Genomic DNA, 19,305 nt, shown 5'->3' on the forward strand with positions numbered 1-19,305 from the left:
AATTTAATTTACCTTATACTTAACGCAAGTAAACCATCTCTTTTTCTCTGTTTCTGTTGGAGAGATCTCATTGACGATTCGTTTGCCACATGGGCAAATTAGAGGCATGTCAAAATCACCATCGGCTATGGCTTCTCGCCATGCTTGTAACTTCCTCGCCCTCTTCTGATCAGCATAGTATTGGTCGGCCTCAAATTGTTCCATAGTTTGAGAAGGAGAGAAATAGATCTAGGATCTGGATCTTCGACTTTGAAGATGAGAGAAGGAGAACTCGGTGTACTTTAGGTTTCGAAGAAGAAAATGAATGAATGACTGAGAATGAGCGTGAGTGAAGATAGATAAAAAAATAAAACTTCATGCTGTCGTCAAAAAAGAAAGAGAAAACGAAATTCTGGCCACGTGTAAAAGATGTGTGCGTTCACACTGCGTGTTCACACACAATTTTACCGAGTAATGTGGTTGCACTAAACTTGCAAATAGTTGTACTTTAGAGGTTTCTCAGTTTAATTAGTTTTACTAAACCTTAACATTACTTTTTTTAGTTTTACAGTTGATTAAACTTAACTAACATACAATTACAAACTTTTTGCAACTTCATAAGTTAAAACTTATAATTCTATAACTTTTTTCATGCTTACTTGGTAATTATTTACAAAGTGACATTAAAAGTGTAAGGAAACACTTGTTGAGATTCTTCAATAAATAAATTAAAATTGGTATATTTTCGAAAATTATTCATTTATAGTAGAAACCTATGTAGAACATTTATACTATACAATATGTATTATACAATATGTATTGATTTTAGGTAGTACCAATTTTATTATTTTTACCAGTTTTATCTTAGTTCTGCCAGTTCTGCCAGTTCTACTCTCTCATATACACATATTTTGAAAGAAGAAAATATTAATAGACTTCAAATTAAGTTTCAAATTAAGTTTCAAACCAAACACAATTGATACATGAAGAGGTGAATCAAACATGAACATTATCTCCAAATAACAACCATTGGAGTCCATGTCTCCGGCGCCTTTTATTCTGCGTCCTAGGTCGTTTTTGGTCGTTTTTCCCCAGCAGATGCATACCTTTTTGTTTTCTTTCTTCCCCCTCTTATTTTCCGACTCGGAGGTATGATCTCCATATCTTGGACGTCATCTAGGACATCCCATCGAGACTTATCAGGTACTAAATAAATTGTCCTGCAATATGCAATTGCCCACAGCTCCGTCCAATAATACTTAGAACACAACTCATGTAACTCGAAATCCTTACCTCCATATTTTTGGTATGTAATGAAAGACGCCAATGCATGCACACAAGGATACTTTTGTATATCGAAAAACCTACAACTGCAACTTCTCAATCGCAACTTCACCAAATAAGGCTTTCCGTCACTGTCAATGACATTGTATTCAAGCTCGAAACCATTTAGCTCTATCACCTTTAGTTTCTCAGCAGTTGCCCATAAATCATGTAAGTAGTTCTCCACTAAAGGCACCAATTTATTTGCGACTGATCCAGACACAGCATCTTTTCGATGTTCATTAAACCATTCAGAGAATTTTTTAAGTATTGCATCAAGCATGGGTATCAAGGAGTACCTCCTTGCATCTTTGAATACACTGTTCAACGATTCAACACAGTTGCTTGTGTCTAGGTTGTATCTATCTCCTGGAAAAACACATCGTGCCCATCTTTCTTTCTGGGTAGATTCTTCAAGATACTTGGCAGCAGAAGGATATCTTGTCGTAAAAGATGCGTAAGCAATGTTGAACTCAGCCACTGTGTAAAACCTACTACACTCCATGAATCTCCATGCAACAACGTCTTTGTTCACGTTACGAGCATAACCTTTCACATTTTGGGATAAATGCCATATACAAAAACCATGATGAGCCAGAGGATACACATTAGCTATAGCTTTTATGAGACTTGTATTTCTGTCAGTCATAAATACTATTTCAGAAGAATCCCCAACAACGGTTTTCAACATCTCCAAAAACCAATTCCAACTTGCATCATTCTCACCATCAAGAACACCAAACGCCAAGGGATAATGGTGACGGTTAGGATCTTGAGCCGACGCAAAAACAAGAACACCCTTATATCCGTTCTTTAGAAAAGTTGCATCCATAGTTATAACTTTCCTCATGACTTTAAATCCTTCAATGCTAGCTCCCAAAGCTATGAACAAGTACATGAATTTATTATTCTCATTGCAATGCACATATGATCTTGTACCATGATTAACCTTCTCTAACATGTGCAGATAACATCGCAGCATCTTGTAGCTTTCTTCTGGGCTACCTTTCAAATCAGTAACAGCTTGATTTTTCCCTCTCAACGCCGTGGAATATGATATATCAACACCTAATTTTGTCTTGACAAGATCCATGATAATTTTCGGAGGTGGAGTTTCCATTTGCCCTGGATAATCACCATGTAAAAGAGAAGCAACTAATTTTGGAGTGCCTTGTCTCTTACTGTTGCTTGAACTTTGACTAGCCCGAGAGCATGTATGCATCTTGTTGTGCCTTCTAATCGAGAAAATATCTGTATCTCGAATCCTACCACCTCGTAAACCCCAGTTACATCCTTCTTTAGGACATTTGACCACATAACGCACCTTGTCCGACTTTACTATTTCAAAACTAAAACAGTTAGCGAATGAAGCTCTATCCACCACATCTTGCAATGCCTTCTTGTTTGGAAATTCTTGAAGTTTAGTCAGATCCAAACCGTCATCCCATGGTTCAATATACTTACACGGTTCTACAACAGGGCGTGGCTCAGTATATTCATCACCTTCATCACGTGATTCAGCTTCACCCTCTTTATTAGAATCACCCTCTACAGCCTTTTCTTTGCCTACGTAGACAACAATGGCGTTAGGTCCGATTTCACCATCCTTCGCATGTTGGTTTTCATAGTTCATACCAACAGAACTTTGGTCCCCTATGGGCACTGTGGGCACTGTGGGCACTATGGGCACTATGGGAACTTGCTCAGGCTGAGGCTCAGAAGGGATGACATTCACAAACAACATACATCTTCGCTTCTCATAATTAACGGAGTCTAGATAAATATTAACATTCTCATCATCATTAAGCTCACAATGCTCCAATGTTTCTACCAGTAGTGGCTTGTAGCTCAGCTGCAACTGAACGTTACTTTCAACAAACCCAAGCTTCCTCTGTATCCTTGCTTTTAACATCAACAATGTTATATTCCTCTTAAACATTATACTATACATGCGTCCTTCATATTTAAAATGTAGGCTGACGTTCTCGCATATTGTATCCTGCCAAACCAACCAATATAAAAAAATCATAATTAGTACAACTACTAGTTTTACTAGTTTTACTAAAAATGCCAGTATTACCAGTTTCACCACCTTCTCTCTCCTATCAAAATCGAATCGAATGGTAGACGAGTTCTAATCGAGTTAATTCACTGAAATCGAAAGCCAAATCTCTTTCTTATCTAATAGATAGCTCAATCGACCCATAAACCTTTGTAAAACACCCAATGTGCTAAGCTTTCTTCGATCTAAATCCAATTGAATTTCTATATTTACAAATCAAAAACAAATTCAACCAAAAGCAACTCTAAAGTGAAGTAACGCACCTGCATTTTGAAGAACAACTTGATGCAACTTGATTTGGTGAAGAACGACAACAGTAGGAGCTCCAACGACGGAAGAATCATCGGCGGCTGGGTTGAGAGAGGTCGGGTGAGTTTCTCGGGTCGAAAGAAGCTGGGTTTGAGAGTTTTTGTTTTTTTATTTAAAAAATTTAATCTAATTCAGTAAAATAAAAAGGGTAAAATCGTCTCATCGAGTATTATTGAAGAAGGTGAGGGTATGAAGAATAGAGAGGGAGATAGGAGATTTGTCAAATTTTTTAAGGACTTCTGAGACGATTACTCCATAATCAAGTCTTATCCGGACTTTAATCTCTCGGACCCCTTCATCTCTATTTTCATTCTATTTAGCCCCCTAATAAAAATACATGTATTTAAATGTTTATTTTTATTAAAATAATTAGTAAAAGACAAATAAATTTAGGATTTTTGATATATTTACAGATCTAACCTTATTTTGGATCTAGACCCATATTAGCTTTGGATTATCCATATCCACTTTGGATCTTAATCAACTAATTTCTTTATTCTCTTTTTGTATTCTCGTCTTCTTCTTCTTCGACTCCGGTGAATCTGAATCAAGTGAATCTTCTCATCTTCTTTTTCTTTTTCTTCTCATCTTCTTCTCCTCATCTTCTTCTCATCTTCTTCTTCTTCGACTCTGATATCATGGAAAATCAAGTAGGCGAATCTGCTATGATGATGGTAAAAGAGAACATGAAGCTCCAAGAGAGAAGATGATGCTTTGTCCGTCAAAGTTTATCACTACTCCTTTCACGATTGGGGAAAAAAAAGTGATATTTGTCTTTTGTGTTTATGCAACTAGTATTTTTAGGTACAACTGGAATTTATAGGGACAACTATGTTCTGGGTTATTTAACAATGAAGTATTTTGGTACAACCGAGTAAATCTAAGTACAACTATGTCTTTGAAAAAATTGTTAAAATATGTCTCATTTGACAATTATTTTGGTATAACTGAGTAAATCTAAGCACAACTATGTATTCTGTGTTTAATTTTTTCACCGTCAGAAGTCCACATTGAGACAGGACATCTGGCGCCGTCAAAGAACTGACATGTGTAAAATTAATATTTTGCCCCAGCAAAAAGTCATATAGTTGTTCAGTTGTACATAGTTGTACAAAAATGAACATAGTTGTTCTTTGTTCTATAAACCACAAAAATTAGTTATTCTTTACTCTAAATCAAAAAAAATTTGTTGTATTTATGATATTACGTCATCAGAATACATTTACTATGTTATCTTGTATTTAAATGTTTGAAACCATCCTTATTTCTTAATTCTCATAATTTGTGGTTGTTATATATAAAGTACCTTTAAAAGACTAAGGTTGTCTATGTAAGAATTTGGATTTCTATGATTTAGATTTCTTTTTTACATGTAAAGTAGTTAAAATTGTGTGGTTGTTATATACAATGTAATCTTAAAAGACTAAGTTTATATATTTTGGTTCTAAGTTTTCTAATTTAATAAAAGTTTTCAAATTAAGTAAGGCAATATAATATAGTTGTACCAGTTGTATTTAGTTGTACCAAGACAAAACAACTCAAATTTGTACAAATTAATTAGAGTTGTATCTGTTAAAACTTAGTTGTACGAAACATAACAGATAAGTTTCACAGTATTTTCATTGTCAACTGCAAAGAAAAGAGAAGAAAAAATGTCTATAATTTTATATTTTTCTGTAGCAATCCATCAACATAGTTGCACTCATTTATCTCAGTTGCACCAAATTTTTGTATCTGTAATTTTCTACATAATTGTATCCAATGGTCCCAATTGTCCCATATCTGCAATTTCTAAATTTTTTACAAACCTCGCATTTTTTTCTTTTAGAGAGAAGAGAAAATGTTTATTATATTAGTTATTTTTATTTCTTTCTTTTAGATTTAAATTTATAATATAATATAAGAAGGGTAGAGTTGGATTTTAATAATATTAGAAAAGGAAGAAGTAGTAAGAATAAGTGGGGGTTTTTCAAATTAGATATGAAGGAAAAGGGGCTATAGAGATTAAAATCCGTTATCCTGAGCAATGCTATATAGAATCGGATTTTCTCGTCTCTGGTTGTATAAGTTGCCACCTCGAAATATTCAATATATTATTTACTCCTCCTGTTGTGAATTCCATAATGTGAAGTCCCTTTAAATGCTGTTATCATAAGGTATGGTGTCTCGGGACCAATTATAACGTGAGTACAAAAATGTAGGTGAAGAATTTATCACTTACTTGGGACCATATCATATGTTAATGTTTTTGGGGGGTTTTGTAGGTGCGAGAACCTTCCTCAGTCTTCTCTCTCAGTTATTAGCTTATTGAAATTAGATCTCATCCCTTTGCTCATATTCTAGAAACGTAGATTCTCATGTCTTTGGAGTCGTGAAAGCAAAGTTCTCATCGAGAGAAGTAGAAATTGTTTTCACTAGTCAATCATTCATATTACGTTGTTTTACATTTCAAAGAACGGGGGTTTTTTAACGTCACATCTGAAACAATACAATCATATAGTGTAACCAATATTGATATTTCTTCATCATGCGGTGGTAACATGGCGTTTCTTTCTTTCTTTTTTGGACAGAAGCGGTGGTTATAAGTTAGATAGACACGTGTTTTATCGATCTTTTGATTCTCGTCCACACACTGATTTTTTAAGAAAAATCTTCTTGATACCTTAATTTAATCAAACCAAACAAGATAGAGATCTTCATGGTAACGTACGTAGCATGGCCACAAACTTCAATCATGTGGTACCTAGAAAAGATTCGACACAGAGTTAAAACAACTCGCCGACAAATTGAATAAGGACATATATGGCTTTGGCCTCCATCAATTTTTCCAATAGTTAGTCTTAAGTCTTAACTTTCTTTTTATTGTTAGGGTCCCGACCTTTTTTTTGAGTACCAACTTTTATCTTGAGTATGGAGTTTGGAAAGTTGGACATTGAATAAAATGATAATTTAATACAAAATTTGTTCCCTCTAAGAAAAAAAAATTGGTCAATTTTGATCATTGTCATAGAAGTTATTTTTCCCATTTGATGTTCTTATAATCTACTACCATATACTTTAGTGATTTCTAAAGGTTACAAAAATTTAAATCATTTATATTTAGTCCAAAATTTTTTAACCATAAATCCATAACTCTGAATCGTGAGTTTTATGAATTATACACATATATGATTTTTAACCATACTGATTCAGGCCTCTGCCTAGCAAAAAAGAAAACGTAATCACAGTTTGGAGTTTGATTTTCTTCATACAGCAGTCAAGCTCATATGTCAAGGTTTTTTGATATATTTATAATCACACTTCAGAGTTTGGTCAAGTAGTACCCCAAATACAAAAATATAAAATGTTTTAGAATTTTCTAAATGAACTCTCAACATAAAAGTATTTAAAAAAATAGTTCATTAATTATATAATACAAACATATATCATATATGTCATATTGTCATGCGCAAGAAAAAATAAGAACTTTTCATTTTGTCTGCGCGATCGTGCTTTGAGAAATATTTTATGAAAAATACACTTTAAAAACGTTTTGTCCTAGAAATGAAGACTATCTTAATGTTAACACCTCCCCTTAATGTATATGCATGCATAAGCTTGTTTTTTGAAACAACGGTGAACGGAGGCCATAATCATCATCGCGTTGTATCAAACTATCAATGGTTACGCGATTGTTCACGCTCACTACTTGCTATGTTTGCATTTGCTTTGAATCAATGAAATAATTCACATTTTTGAAAGAATAAGAATTTCTTTTATCAAGTGTATTATAAAATTTAAATACAAACGCCGATTAACATTTAAATATGTTGCTGAAATATTTAAAATAACATTTATTTCGGAATAAAGACACACACACATATATATATATATACTTTTTTTTTGCGTAAACGTAGACGTAAATGAAACAAAGAATAAAAGACAACTTTTTTTTTGTTGAAAAATAAAAGACAACTTTGTATGTACGTAACACATGAACGTCACTCTCTAGCCTCTTATACAATGTGACACATAATTTTTATTTTTTTTAACATTAATAAAATAAAACGAGAGAAAACTTCCTTCTACTTTTTCACATTCACATAATGTATATTCACATCCAAATTCAATTTACTTCTTTGAGTAATAGTGTTATTATACTCTAACTAAAAAAAACCATTAAAATTTCAACTAGAATAGTATAAAACTTTAAAACAATTCATCCTATATATATATGATATATTAATTTATTGTTTGGATTAAGCCATTTGGCTGTAAACTTGACTCAGTTTCCATTTTCTTCTCCAAATATAATTTAGGTTTGTTTTTGGCTGTAAGCCATTTTATACATACTATGGTTTTCCCATCCGTTTTGGAAATAGAGTCCATATTTTATAAAGAACATATAATTTTCTACGGAAATATAATGAATGATGTTTAATAGTAATGAAATTCAAATATACAATGAAAAAGAGTCAAATATTATACACAACAGAAACAATATATAATACAGATCAAAATAAATAAACAAAAGTTATTTACGTAAGAGTCCACAAATAATGCACGTATTCCATCTGGTAATGGTATACAGAAATATAACTACATGTTATCTCTTTTTATTTATATCTCCCAAGATACATCTACAACCGCATAGAAATAGAACACGACGAGATAATTTCTAAAAAAATTATAAGCTCAAGTTAAAGATGTTGTCACCACCGTCCCCGTCGCAGCTTCCCCTCCGTACAATACCGGGATCGTACGGTTGGCCGTTGGTTGGACCATTATCGGACCGTTTAGATTACTTCTGGTTCCAAGGGCCCGATAAGTTTTTCCGGACAAGGGCAGAGAAGTACAAGAGCACAGTGTTCCGTACAAACATTCCTCCGACGTTTCCTTTCTTCGGCAACGTTAACCCTAACATCGTTGCCGTCCTCGACGTCAAGTCTTTTAGCCATCTCTTTGATATGGATCTAGTTGATAAAAGAGATGTTCTTATCGGAGACTTCCGGCCTAGTCTCGAGTTCTACGGCGGCCTTCGAGTTGGAGTTTATCTCGACACCACCGAGCCAAAGCATGCCAAGGTTCGTACAAACGTTGCTTTACTACTATTAAACATATGTGTATATAAGTAATTAGTAAGGTAGCAAATAAAGTAACGATCTATATATATAGATAATTTAGTACTCTAATTGGTTGATTGTGGGAGCTTTTAAATAATACTAATTAGATTTGAGAACTATCGACAGTGGAGAAGATTAATATAGCTCTTCTCATCTCTAATTAACCACAAGAGTCTTTTCCAATATATATAACCCCAAATCCCCAATACTCTATTTGACAGAGATTATAGATTTACACAAAAATAAAAAAATTAACCCCAATACTCTATTTGACAAAGATTATAGATTTACACGTAAGAGATGTATAATTTTAAGATCCACCGTCGTAATTGAAGAGATGTAAATTTTTTAGAAACCATTTTTAAATTAGTTTCAAAACTAATCGAACCTAACCTAACTAGTTTTTTTTTTTTTTTTATATCAAAACCTAATTTAACTAGTTATCATTAATAAAACCTCAACAAAAAAAAAAGGTATGCACAAATACTATATGTTACAAGCTTAGCAGAGTAGAAACAAATGTATACGGTGTCTTTGTCAATATAAAAGAGAGGGAAACCAACTAAAATGTGCGCTGTTAAAAATAAAACAACTAAAATGTGTAAATAATAGAAAGACAAATACAAGAAACAGCTTTTATCTTGTAACGTTTTACATACAGAAGAAACAGTTTAAGTTTGGCGTTTTCCACCATTCCTTAAAACAACTTAAGATTATGTAATCGATGAACAGTATAAATTTTGTTTTCTTATTCACAATTGAACATATAATATATTATTTATTTATTCACATGTATTTAACTATATATTTATGGTGTTAACGTCTTACATGTATTTTTACACTCAGTTAAAAAATTTCGCGATGGAAACACTAAAACGAAGCTCAAAGGTATGGTTACAAGAGCTTCGTTCAAACCTAAACACTTTCTGGGGAACAGTCGAATCAGAGATATCCAAAAACGGCGCCGCTTCATATGTCTTCCCACTCCAACGTTGCATCTTCAGTTTCCTCTGCGCCTCTCTCGCCGGCGTTGACGTTTCCGTTTCGCCGGACATAGCTGAGAACGGTTGGAAAACACTCAATACTTGGCTTGCGTTACAAGTCATCCCAACTACTAAACTCGGCATCCTTCCTCAGCCTCTCGAGGAGATTCTCCTCCATACTTGGGCTTACCCTTCCCAAATAATCGCCGGAAACTACAAGAAACTCTACGATTTTATCGACGAGAACGCCGGAGATTGTATCCGGTGCGGTCAAGAAGACTTCGGGTTGACCCGAGAGGAGGCTATTCACAATCTTTTATTCGTGATGGGTTTTAACGCTTACGGGGGCTTTTCAGTCTTTTTACCTTCTTTGATCGGGAGAATCACCGACGACTCCGGTTTACAGGAGAGGGTTAGATCCGAAGTCAGGAGAGTTTGCGGATCCGGGTCGGATCTTGATTACAAGACGGTTAACGAAATGGAGCTGGTTAAGTCTGTGGTCTACGAGACGCTGCGTTTTAGTCCTCCGGTTCCGTTGCAGTTTGCACGTGCGAGGAAAGATTTTCAGATAAGCTCACACGATTCGGTTTTTGAGGTTAAGAAAGGTGAGCTTCTCTGTGGCTATCAGCCAATGGTGATGAGAGACGGTAATGTTTTTGACGAACCGGATGAATTTAAACCGGACCGGTATATTGGTCAGACCGGGTCTGAGTTGCTTGATTATCTTTACTGGTCTAACGGTCCACAAACCGGTACGCCTAGCGCCGCGAATAAACAGTGTGCAGCTAAGGACATGGTCACTCTCACGGCCAGCTTGATCGTTGCCGATTTATTTCTCCGGTACGATTCGATTACCGGTGATTCCGGTTCAATTAAATCTGTTGTGAGAGCTACGTAAGTGGAGAGATTCATTTGTGGTTGTTATGTCAATTAATCTTCAAATGTTTTATATTTTTGGAGTGTAGACCTCAAAATAATCCGAACATATTTTATTTTTACAAATTTATTTATTGATGTATCATTTTTATAAATGTTTTGTGATTTTGTAGACTTTTAATTGAATGAAAAGAAAACAAAGTTGTAACATAGCGTGATTTGATTGGTTTGGAAACAAAGTTTGCTTCGTTAAAATTTAATTAATCCAATCCAACAAAATCATTAGAAAATAAAAGAGAACATTTTATTATTTATAGAGAAGCACAAGATAAGCTATCGATGAGCTTCTTTGAATGGTTTAACCATTTCTCAAGAACGTATTGCTTCACCTTCCCATCGTCGTCTCCGAATACATTGCACAATGCCTTGACGTAGTATTGTGGGAACTTTCCATTCACTTTCACGTAGTACACAATGATGCGTCCTTCATCTCTACAGATATTGTCTTCCATAGCGTCGGAAGGAGGAGTTTTGGGCTTATTCATAGGGGAAGGAGGGAGCGATCGTGCTATATTTCTTCTTATGCAATCTTCTAGAGGGCTCTGCTTGGCTAATGAGATTGTTATAATCGAGAGGAAAGTTACAAAGAAAATGATGACGATGCTCATGGAAGTCTTCATTATTTGCTTTTTTGGCTTCGCTTTGATGTTCTAAGAGAAAAATGAGAATTGCATATATATAATAGAGATTAGCTGAGAGGCTGAAACTGTAAATTGTTAATTAAGACTTGAAACTTGTTTTACATTAACTTCATGTTTCATCCGTTTTAACTTGTACTTTTATTGCTTTACATTAACTTCATGACGTTTTATTAACAAGTGGCAACACATATTACATGTCGGCAATAATTTTATATAATATGAGAAGGTTTTCTCCTAACTTTACATAACACAACAACATTTGGCAACATATATTTTCAACACCTGTCTCACTTCTTAATTATTAATTTTTTTAATTCATTTTTCTCAAAATTACATACATAATTTTTCATATTCACTAAATTTAAATAATTTTTCTGTACTAAAAAATATATTAACATTTATGCAATGTCCTTTTAATAATTATATATAGATATCATTTATCAATATTTTATATAATTACCATAAAATTATAATTTCCCTTAGGTATCATTTATCAATATTTTATATAATTACCATTACATTATAATTTTGCAGATAAGAAAGAATTAAAAATTAATATTATAATTTTGGACAAAATAAATTTATGATAATTAAAGATTTAAATATTAATATCATAATTTTGGAAAAATATAATGTGATGATTAAATAAATTTAAATGATATTTCTGTACTAAAAAATATATTGACATTTATGCAATGTCCTTTTAGTAATTATATATAGATATCATTTATCAATATTTTATATAATTACCATAAAATTATAATTTCCCTTAGGTATCATTTATCAATATTTTATATAATTACCATTACATTATAATTTTGCAGATAAGAAAGAATTAAAAATTAATATTATAATTTGGACAAAATAAATTTATGATAATTAAAGATTTAAATATTAATATCATAATTTTGGAAAAATATAATGTGATGGTTATTAAATTCTTTACTAATTTCAAGCTATAAAAAATATTATAATATTATAATAATTATTTGTTGACAAAAAATTATAATATTTGTTTCACAATTTTTGTGCCAAAAGATCAAATCAATTTATTTTAAAATAATTTCAAGATATAAAACAATATGATATTTGTTTTTAAGAGTAATCATTAGCACAATTTATTGCATATTAATTATTTAGAATGTAACTCCCATGATGTTTGAAAAACTTTAGAAACAAATATTTCATCATATGAATACACTTTAATGTATTAATTGCAATACAATTTGTGTTTTATATAAAAAAAACACAGACAAAACCTATGGTATATTTATTCTTTGAAATTAACCATAACTCCCATGATATTTGACAAAAAAAAAACTGAAAAACCTCTCATACTACTACAAATTTATCTATAAATAGCTAGAAAAAATCTTCATCAAACATCATATTGTACCTCTCACATAATCTCTAAATTTTGTAATATTTAACTTTTTTTCTTTATGTGATATTGGTAGGTTTTGAAATAAATAAGTTGAGTCAAAATTTTGGAGCATATATAGAAGTCAACATGTGAAATGTGATTATTCATTAGAAAGAGTTAGATGAAAAATGTCTTAGGAACATAACATATTCCCACTTGTAAATGTTGGTAAATGTTGTTTCAAATGCCTATTTTGTATATTAAAATTGTAATTTGTTTTTTTTTGATCCATTTGATAAATTTGTAATATAAAAATGTTAGTTTTAACTTATAGATCATAATTCATAAACTCTAATAGATTTTATTTCTTAGTCACAATATTTATGTTACTTATTACCCATGCTATATTTATACAAGTGTCTTTGTATGTATTACCCATGAAAATGAGTTTAAACAAATATTAACTGTTTTGAATACTACTACTCTAAATGTGTTCCTTAACGTTACAACTGTGTTTGTATGTATTTATAACTTTCTTTCCGATAATCATTTTCCTGGTCCTTTATTTTATTTATAACTTGTGACTTATAATAAGAAAGGTTTTGTGATGGTAGGGTTTAGAGACGAGGAAGATTTGGACGTCTAGGTGATATATATCTCATGATATGGGTTTTCAAAGCCATGTCATTCTTCCAAATTCAGGTTTTATTTTTTTACACAATTTAGTCTTGATTATTTTCTTAAAATATAATCAACATCTAATTTCTTTTTACAACATTATTGTTTGGATTATATATGTATGCACTTATTTTCTCTTCTCATATGTTCCGTTATTTTTCTTAGCCATGATCGATTGTTGATGATGTGATGATAGTGCTTACCTGCAAGCAGAGCAAGGCAATAGGATTTGACCATGTGTGCAAGATTCATCAATACGCATTTAACAAGACTCACCTCTACCACATGTTTATCAAGTCAAAAGATCCAAAGATCACCCTAAGCTAATCCCAATTGCATTCTAGAGAGAGAGAGACGGAGGGAAAGAGAGAAAAAAACAATGTCTTGGAGAATTAGAAAGATTTGAGTTACCTCTTCTTCCATCCATCACATGATTTTAAAAAGAAAAAAAATTATCTGGTGAACAATTATTTTATTTTCTTTTAGGTTATGCAGTTAACACTAAAAAGGTAACTTGATAATAAGATGATATGTTTTTATTCTTTTTCGTTGGTCATTTTGAGTATAATACAACATATATATTAACAGAAAAGTATAACACAAAAAAGCAAATTTTATTTGATATAATAATATATTAATATATATATATTATTAACATTTATTTACTCAATTCTAAACTAAAATTCAGTTTGCATTTAGTATGTTCAATAGATATAAAGTACGTGATAAAAATATAGAAATATCTAACAGAGAACTTTCTTTTCCAAATACAATTAAGCAAGAAACACAAAAATTATACTTCTAGAACTCAAATGCATTTGAAGTCATTTGTATAATTTATTATAAAATTAAAATATTCTATTGCTAAAACGTTCAAATTATAATAATAAAATTTTTTAAGCATCTGTGAAGCATGATGGTAATATATAAATATCAAAATTATTTATGCCACATTTAGTTATCTAATTAATGAAATTAATTACACAGAGAATGAAGGAAGAGCATGAGTTTCGGCTCAAGAAGAGACTATTTGAGAAATTCAAGCTATTGTCTTGTCTTTCTTGGATGTGTATGGTTTTAGAAGATATTGATGTTTTATAGATTATGTTAAAAGCGGATAAACTAATACATAATATCCATGCTCAGCCGCATTTTATTTTATAGGTAGTCAATGTTCTTTTTCCCAACATTAAAAATGTTTGTACATCTTGATTGTACATCAAAACATGAAGAGTTCTATATATTATGGGATACAGACTAAATATTTTAAAATAACCTTTCATATTAACAAAAAATCAGTTTAATGTTTAATAATCATTCATTTTAAGGGACTGAGAATACTTATTTAAAAAACAAAACAAATAACAAACATAAGATAATTTATCGAAACAAAAAAATATAAAATTTTAAATATTTTAATAAGTCTAAAATATGTTAAAATTATTATAAAGTTATCTTGTGATGCGAGTCTACTTCTAGTATTATCTTATATAATAAAGTAAAAAAGCCACTAAAAACTTGCTTTATTTGTTCTTATACAATCTTCCAGAGGCCTGTTCCTGGCTAAGGAGATTGTACTAATCGAGAGAAAAGCTACAATGAAGATGATGATACTCATGAAAGTCTTCATTCTTTGCTTTTTGGCTTCTTTTTGATGCTCTAAAATATAAAAATGTGCATGTACATATATATGATAGAGATTAGCTGAAACTGTGAATAGTTCATTAGGACTTGAAACTTGTTTTACATTAAGTTCATGTTTCATCCGTTTTAACTTGTACTTTTACATCAACTTCGTGAAGTTTTATAAACAAGTGACAGACAACACCATATTACATGTCGGCAACAATATTATTATTTATAACTAAGACAAATGTGAACATGGTTGGGGTCCTAGAAAAGTAGTGTGTCTCGATTAACACCGAAAGCAAAACACTGTCTAATTCATAACTCTTTTTGTTTTTTACTTAATCGATAAGATTCTTTTTATAAAATCAGAAGAAGAAAAAACACACAATTCAATCTCGAGACTGTAACAAGAAACTTCAAGATAGGTAAAAATGAGTTTTTTCAGATCAAAGACTTCAAGAAATGGAGCAAAACAATCTTCGTATAATGGACAAGAACAAGAAGACGCCATGTACTCATCGAACAGAAGAGTGAGTGATGAAGTGTTACTAAAGATTGATGGATGCAGAGCTCATCTCATCGACGGATCCGAAGCGGTGGAGCTCGCCGCCGGAGACTTCGAGCTTGTTCAAGTTTTTGACAACGGTGTGGCTTTAGCTATGGTCGTGAGGATTGGAAATGACTTACAATGGCCGGTGATTAAAGACGAGCCAGTGGTGAAACTCGATTCACGTGACTACCTGTTCACGTTGCCGGTTAAAGACGGAGAGCCGCTTAGCTACGGCGTCACCTTCTTCCCCATCGACGAAAACGACGTCGTTTTCTTGAACAGTGTCGAGTTGTTAGACGATTTCTTGAGAGAGAACTCGTGTTTCTCTTCATCCTCGTCTTCTAAATCTTCTTCTTCTACGGGTGTTAAGAGTGGAATTGATTGGAAAGAGTTTGCGCCTAAGGTTGAAGATTATAATAATGTTGTGTCTAAAGCTATAGCAGGAGGTACAGGGCAAATCATTAGAGGGATGTTTAAATGCAGTAATGCTTACACTAATCAGGTTTGTAAATTAATCATTAAATTTTTCACCCAGGATAATAGATTAATCTCAAATTCTGAATCTTGGGTTTTGTTTTTTTATGGGAGAACAGGTTCATAAAGGAGGTGAGGTTATGATTACAAAGGCAGAGAAGAAGAGTGGTAAGTCGTCGCAAAAAAATGCAACCACAAACAAGAATCAAATCAATAAGAACCTTCAACGGTATGATATAATTCACATAAGAATGATTGTTTTTTATAAGGGTGTTCAATTTAGTTTTTAGTTCTAATCATAGTTTTAGAAAAATAGTTACCAAATTATTATGGTATTAATCGCTTTGGTACGGTTCTAAATTGGGTATATTTCTAGTTCTTTGTATCTTTATCTCTTATGAACTATAATCTTTGTGGTGGTAATACATATATAGAGTGAGGAGATTGTCGAGAGCGACCGAGAAATTGAGCAAGACGATGTTGAATGGTGTTGGAGTGGTGAGTGGCTCGGTGATGGGTCCAGTTGTAAAGTCTAAGCCAGGGAAAGCTTTTTTCTCAATGGTTCCAGGGGAGGTTCTTTTGGCTTCACTTGATGCTCTTAGTAAGTTAAATTGATTGTTTTTGGCTTCTGACTGGCACTTTATTATCTTTATAATGATAATACTAAAAATAGTTTAATTTGATTTTTAAAATTTAGATAAACTACTAGACGCTGCTGAAGCTGCAGAGAGACAAACTCTTTCTGCTACGTCCAAGGCTACTACCAAAATGGTTAGCGAGAAGTAAGTTTCACTTTCAAAGTCCTCAATTTGCGTCTACGTCTATAGTTAACAAAAAGATATTGTTTAGATTTAAAGCTGTAAGTTCATTTAGTCTCGATGGTTTGTTTGCGTTTATGTGCGCCTACGTTTTACATTTAGTGTGAATGTCTCATATAAATGATGTTTATAACATGGACAGGTTGGGTGAGAGCGCAGGGGATGCCACGAGAGATGTGCTAGGCACGGTGGGACACGCAGCCGGGACTGCCTGGAATGTCTTCAATATCCGCAAAGCTTTCTCTCCTTCCTCGTCTGTCACATCGGGGATCCTAAAAAATGCTTCACGAAAGTGATCTTTGTTCAATTTTTTATCATTGATCAGCGTTATGTATGTTTTCGGGTATGGAATAGTTTGGAAGGTAAAGATAAGATTATAATGATAAAATTCTAAAATGTGCGAATGTGTAATCTTTACTTTATCAAATGTGCGTCATGTGTTTTAGATACAAGTTAAATCTTCTTGAAACTTATGATCAAACAACTTATTACTTTGCCAATATCATAAATTCATATTTCTTATTAGTATCAATGACAACTTTAAGCTCTAATGATGCAAATCCATTAGCAAAAGGAGTTTAAGAGTAAGAGTAGTGTGTCTCCGTTCCTTGTCACCGTACCTCTTCCCAGGCCAAACCATCATCCTTCTTCTTCTCTACACATGCGACCCTCCTCAACCACCCGAACCTCCGGCCTTTTTGTCTTGTTTAGAGTTAAAGTTGTGAGTTCATTTAAGTCTCGATTTGTTTGTGTTTGTGTGCATCTACGTTGATACTTTGCGTACGTGTCTCACATTAAGTGAGGATTATAACATGGACAGGTTGGGTGAGAGCTTGGGGATGCCACAAGAACTGGCTTAATTCTTAAACATCAGAGTCGTTATGTCGTATGTTTTTTTTTTTGTGTTTGGATTGATTCGTGGGTGGAGATTACAAAAACCTAAATGTGCAAGAATGTAATCTTGAACCTCAAAACCAAAGAAAACCCTTTTCTTTACCAAAGTGTGCATCTGTGTGTCTAAACAACACAAAGACTTAAACATATCTTCTTGAAAGTTGAAACTAAATGACTAAAAAGTAAAAATAAATATAAAAACTTAACCTACCAAACTCTTTGACCCAACATCAAATCCTGAAATTTCAATATATCAAAGAAAATATAATTGAGCTCGATCTAGTTAAAGAAAAAAAACGATGATCAAGAAAGCAGTTGCAAATCTATCGGCAAAGGGAGTCACTAGTGCAGAGACTCCGTTCCTCTTCGCTGGTCGATGAACCATACCGACGCCTCTTCCGATCCCATGTCCACCTTCTTCTTCTCCATGGCCGCCACCGCCTCCAACAGCATGGCCTCCTTCTTCAGTAGCATGGCCACCTCCTACACTAGCATGGCCTCCTTCTCCTGCACTAACATGACCACCTCCTACATTAGCATGGCCTCCTCCTCCTGCACTAACATGACCACCTCCCACACTAGCATGGCCTCCTCCTACATGAGCATGGCCTCCACCTCCAGCGTGAGCGCCGCCTCTGGAAACCACAGTGGTACACTTGAATTGAAGTAAAGTGATGATTAGGAGGACGGCGTGTTTCCCGGCATAATTGGTAACAAAGGGTGCTCCAGTCTTCGTGATTCTCATGGTGGTAATATCAAACATACACCTTCATCAAAAGAAAAAAAAAAAAAAGTTATCAAAACATTAAACATACATGCGTGTTCTACCTTATAGCTTTGCTTCTTAAATTGTGTTACCTTAAAACGAAATAAAAGAATTTGTTATGGTGGGGTGAGATGCTTTTGGAAAACCCTCTACATACAGTAAAACCTCTATAAATTAAGAGAATTTGTTACTAATGCCCTTTCTTTGATACCCCTTTTTAATAATACCCTCTTTGATAATCATTTTTAATTATACCCTTCCATTATTTTTTAAAGACATTTTTGCCCTTGTTTTATAATTATACCTTCCTTCGCCGTCGACCTTCTTCGTCTTCGTCTTCGTCTTCGTCTTCGTCTCTTCTTCTCCGGAGACATCTCTCCTTCTCCGGTCGGATCTCTCCTCCGCCGTTATCATTGTTTCTCCCATCGTCTTCGTCTTCGTCTCTTCTTCTCCCATCGTATTGAGCAATTGAATTTTTAGGTCTTATAAAGCAAATCTCTCCTCCGCCGTTATAAATTGAAATTTTTTAGGTCTTTTTCTCCCATCGTGTAAGCTTGTTTCTGTATTTTTGTTTTGATTTCAATTTCAATTTTGTGTTAGCTATTAGATTGTTGTTTCGATTTCAAATTTGATGTCAGAATTTTTTTAGGTCTTAACACTTGCTCTTTTAGATCTGTTCGTGATAATAATGTCCTTTATTAGATCTTTGGACATCTACTGTTATTCTTTGATATAGTTGTTCGGATCTCTCTTCTTTTAATGTAGTTTTATTGGTTTGTTTTCTCAGGTTTTGTTTGG

General features: G+C 33.1%; 5 protein-coding genes across 5 annotated transcripts; 2 read left to right on the top strand and 3 right to left on the bottom strand.

Annotated features, from left to right (window-relative positions):
• Positions 1,046-3,214, bottom strand: LOC104748889. The gene is made up of 4 exons (XM_019229905.1): positions 2,767-3,214; positions 2,242-2,640; positions 2,101-2,184; positions 1,046-1,956 (listed from the first exon to the last, which is right to left on the bottom strand). The coding sequence occupies exons 1-4, from the start codon at positions 3,212-3,214 to the stop codon at positions 1,046-1,048; spliced, it is 1,842 nt and encodes a 613-aa protein (XP_019085450.1).
• On the top strand, positions 8,212-10,770 carry LOC104718283 (probable inactive linolenate hydroperoxide lyase). Its single transcript, XM_010436000.2, has 2 exons — positions 8,212-8,736; positions 9,622-10,770. Exons 1-2 carry the CDS (start codon positions 8,359-8,361, stop codon positions 10,654-10,656), a joined length of 1,413 nt encoding a protein of 470 aa, XP_010434302.1. The 5' UTR covers positions 8,212-8,358; the 3' UTR covers positions 10,657-10,770.
• Positions 10,892-11,361, bottom strand: LOC104718292. The gene has a single exon (XM_010436013.2). It carries the CDS (start codon positions 11,312-11,314, stop codon positions 10,946-10,948), a length of 369 nt encoding a protein of 122 aa, XP_010434315.1. The 5' UTR covers positions 11,315-11,361; the 3' UTR covers positions 10,892-10,945.
• On the top strand, positions 15,267-17,333 carry LOC104718301 (senescence/dehydration-associated protein At4g35985, chloroplastic-like). The gene is made up of 5 exons (XM_010436024.2): positions 15,267-16,057; positions 16,149-16,258; positions 16,464-16,630; positions 16,727-16,811; positions 16,990-17,333. Exons 1-5 carry the CDS (start codon positions 15,437-15,439, stop codon positions 17,141-17,143), a joined length of 1,137 nt encoding a protein of 378 aa, XP_010434326.1. The 5' UTR covers positions 15,267-15,436; the 3' UTR covers positions 17,144-17,333.
• On the bottom strand, positions 18,025-18,547 carry LOC104748898 (dormancy-associated protein 2-like). The gene has a single exon (XM_019229908.1). It carries the CDS (start codon positions 18,502-18,504, stop codon positions 18,025-18,027), a length of 480 nt encoding a protein of 159 aa, XP_019085453.1. The 5' UTR covers positions 18,505-18,547.

This window comes from Camelina sativa, chromosome 2, assembly GCF_000633955.1.
Source record: "Camelina sativa cultivar DH55 chromosome 2, Cs, whole genome shotgun sequence".
Lineage (NCBI taxonomy): Eukaryota > Viridiplantae > Streptophyta > Magnoliopsida > Brassicales > Brassicaceae > Camelina > Camelina sativa.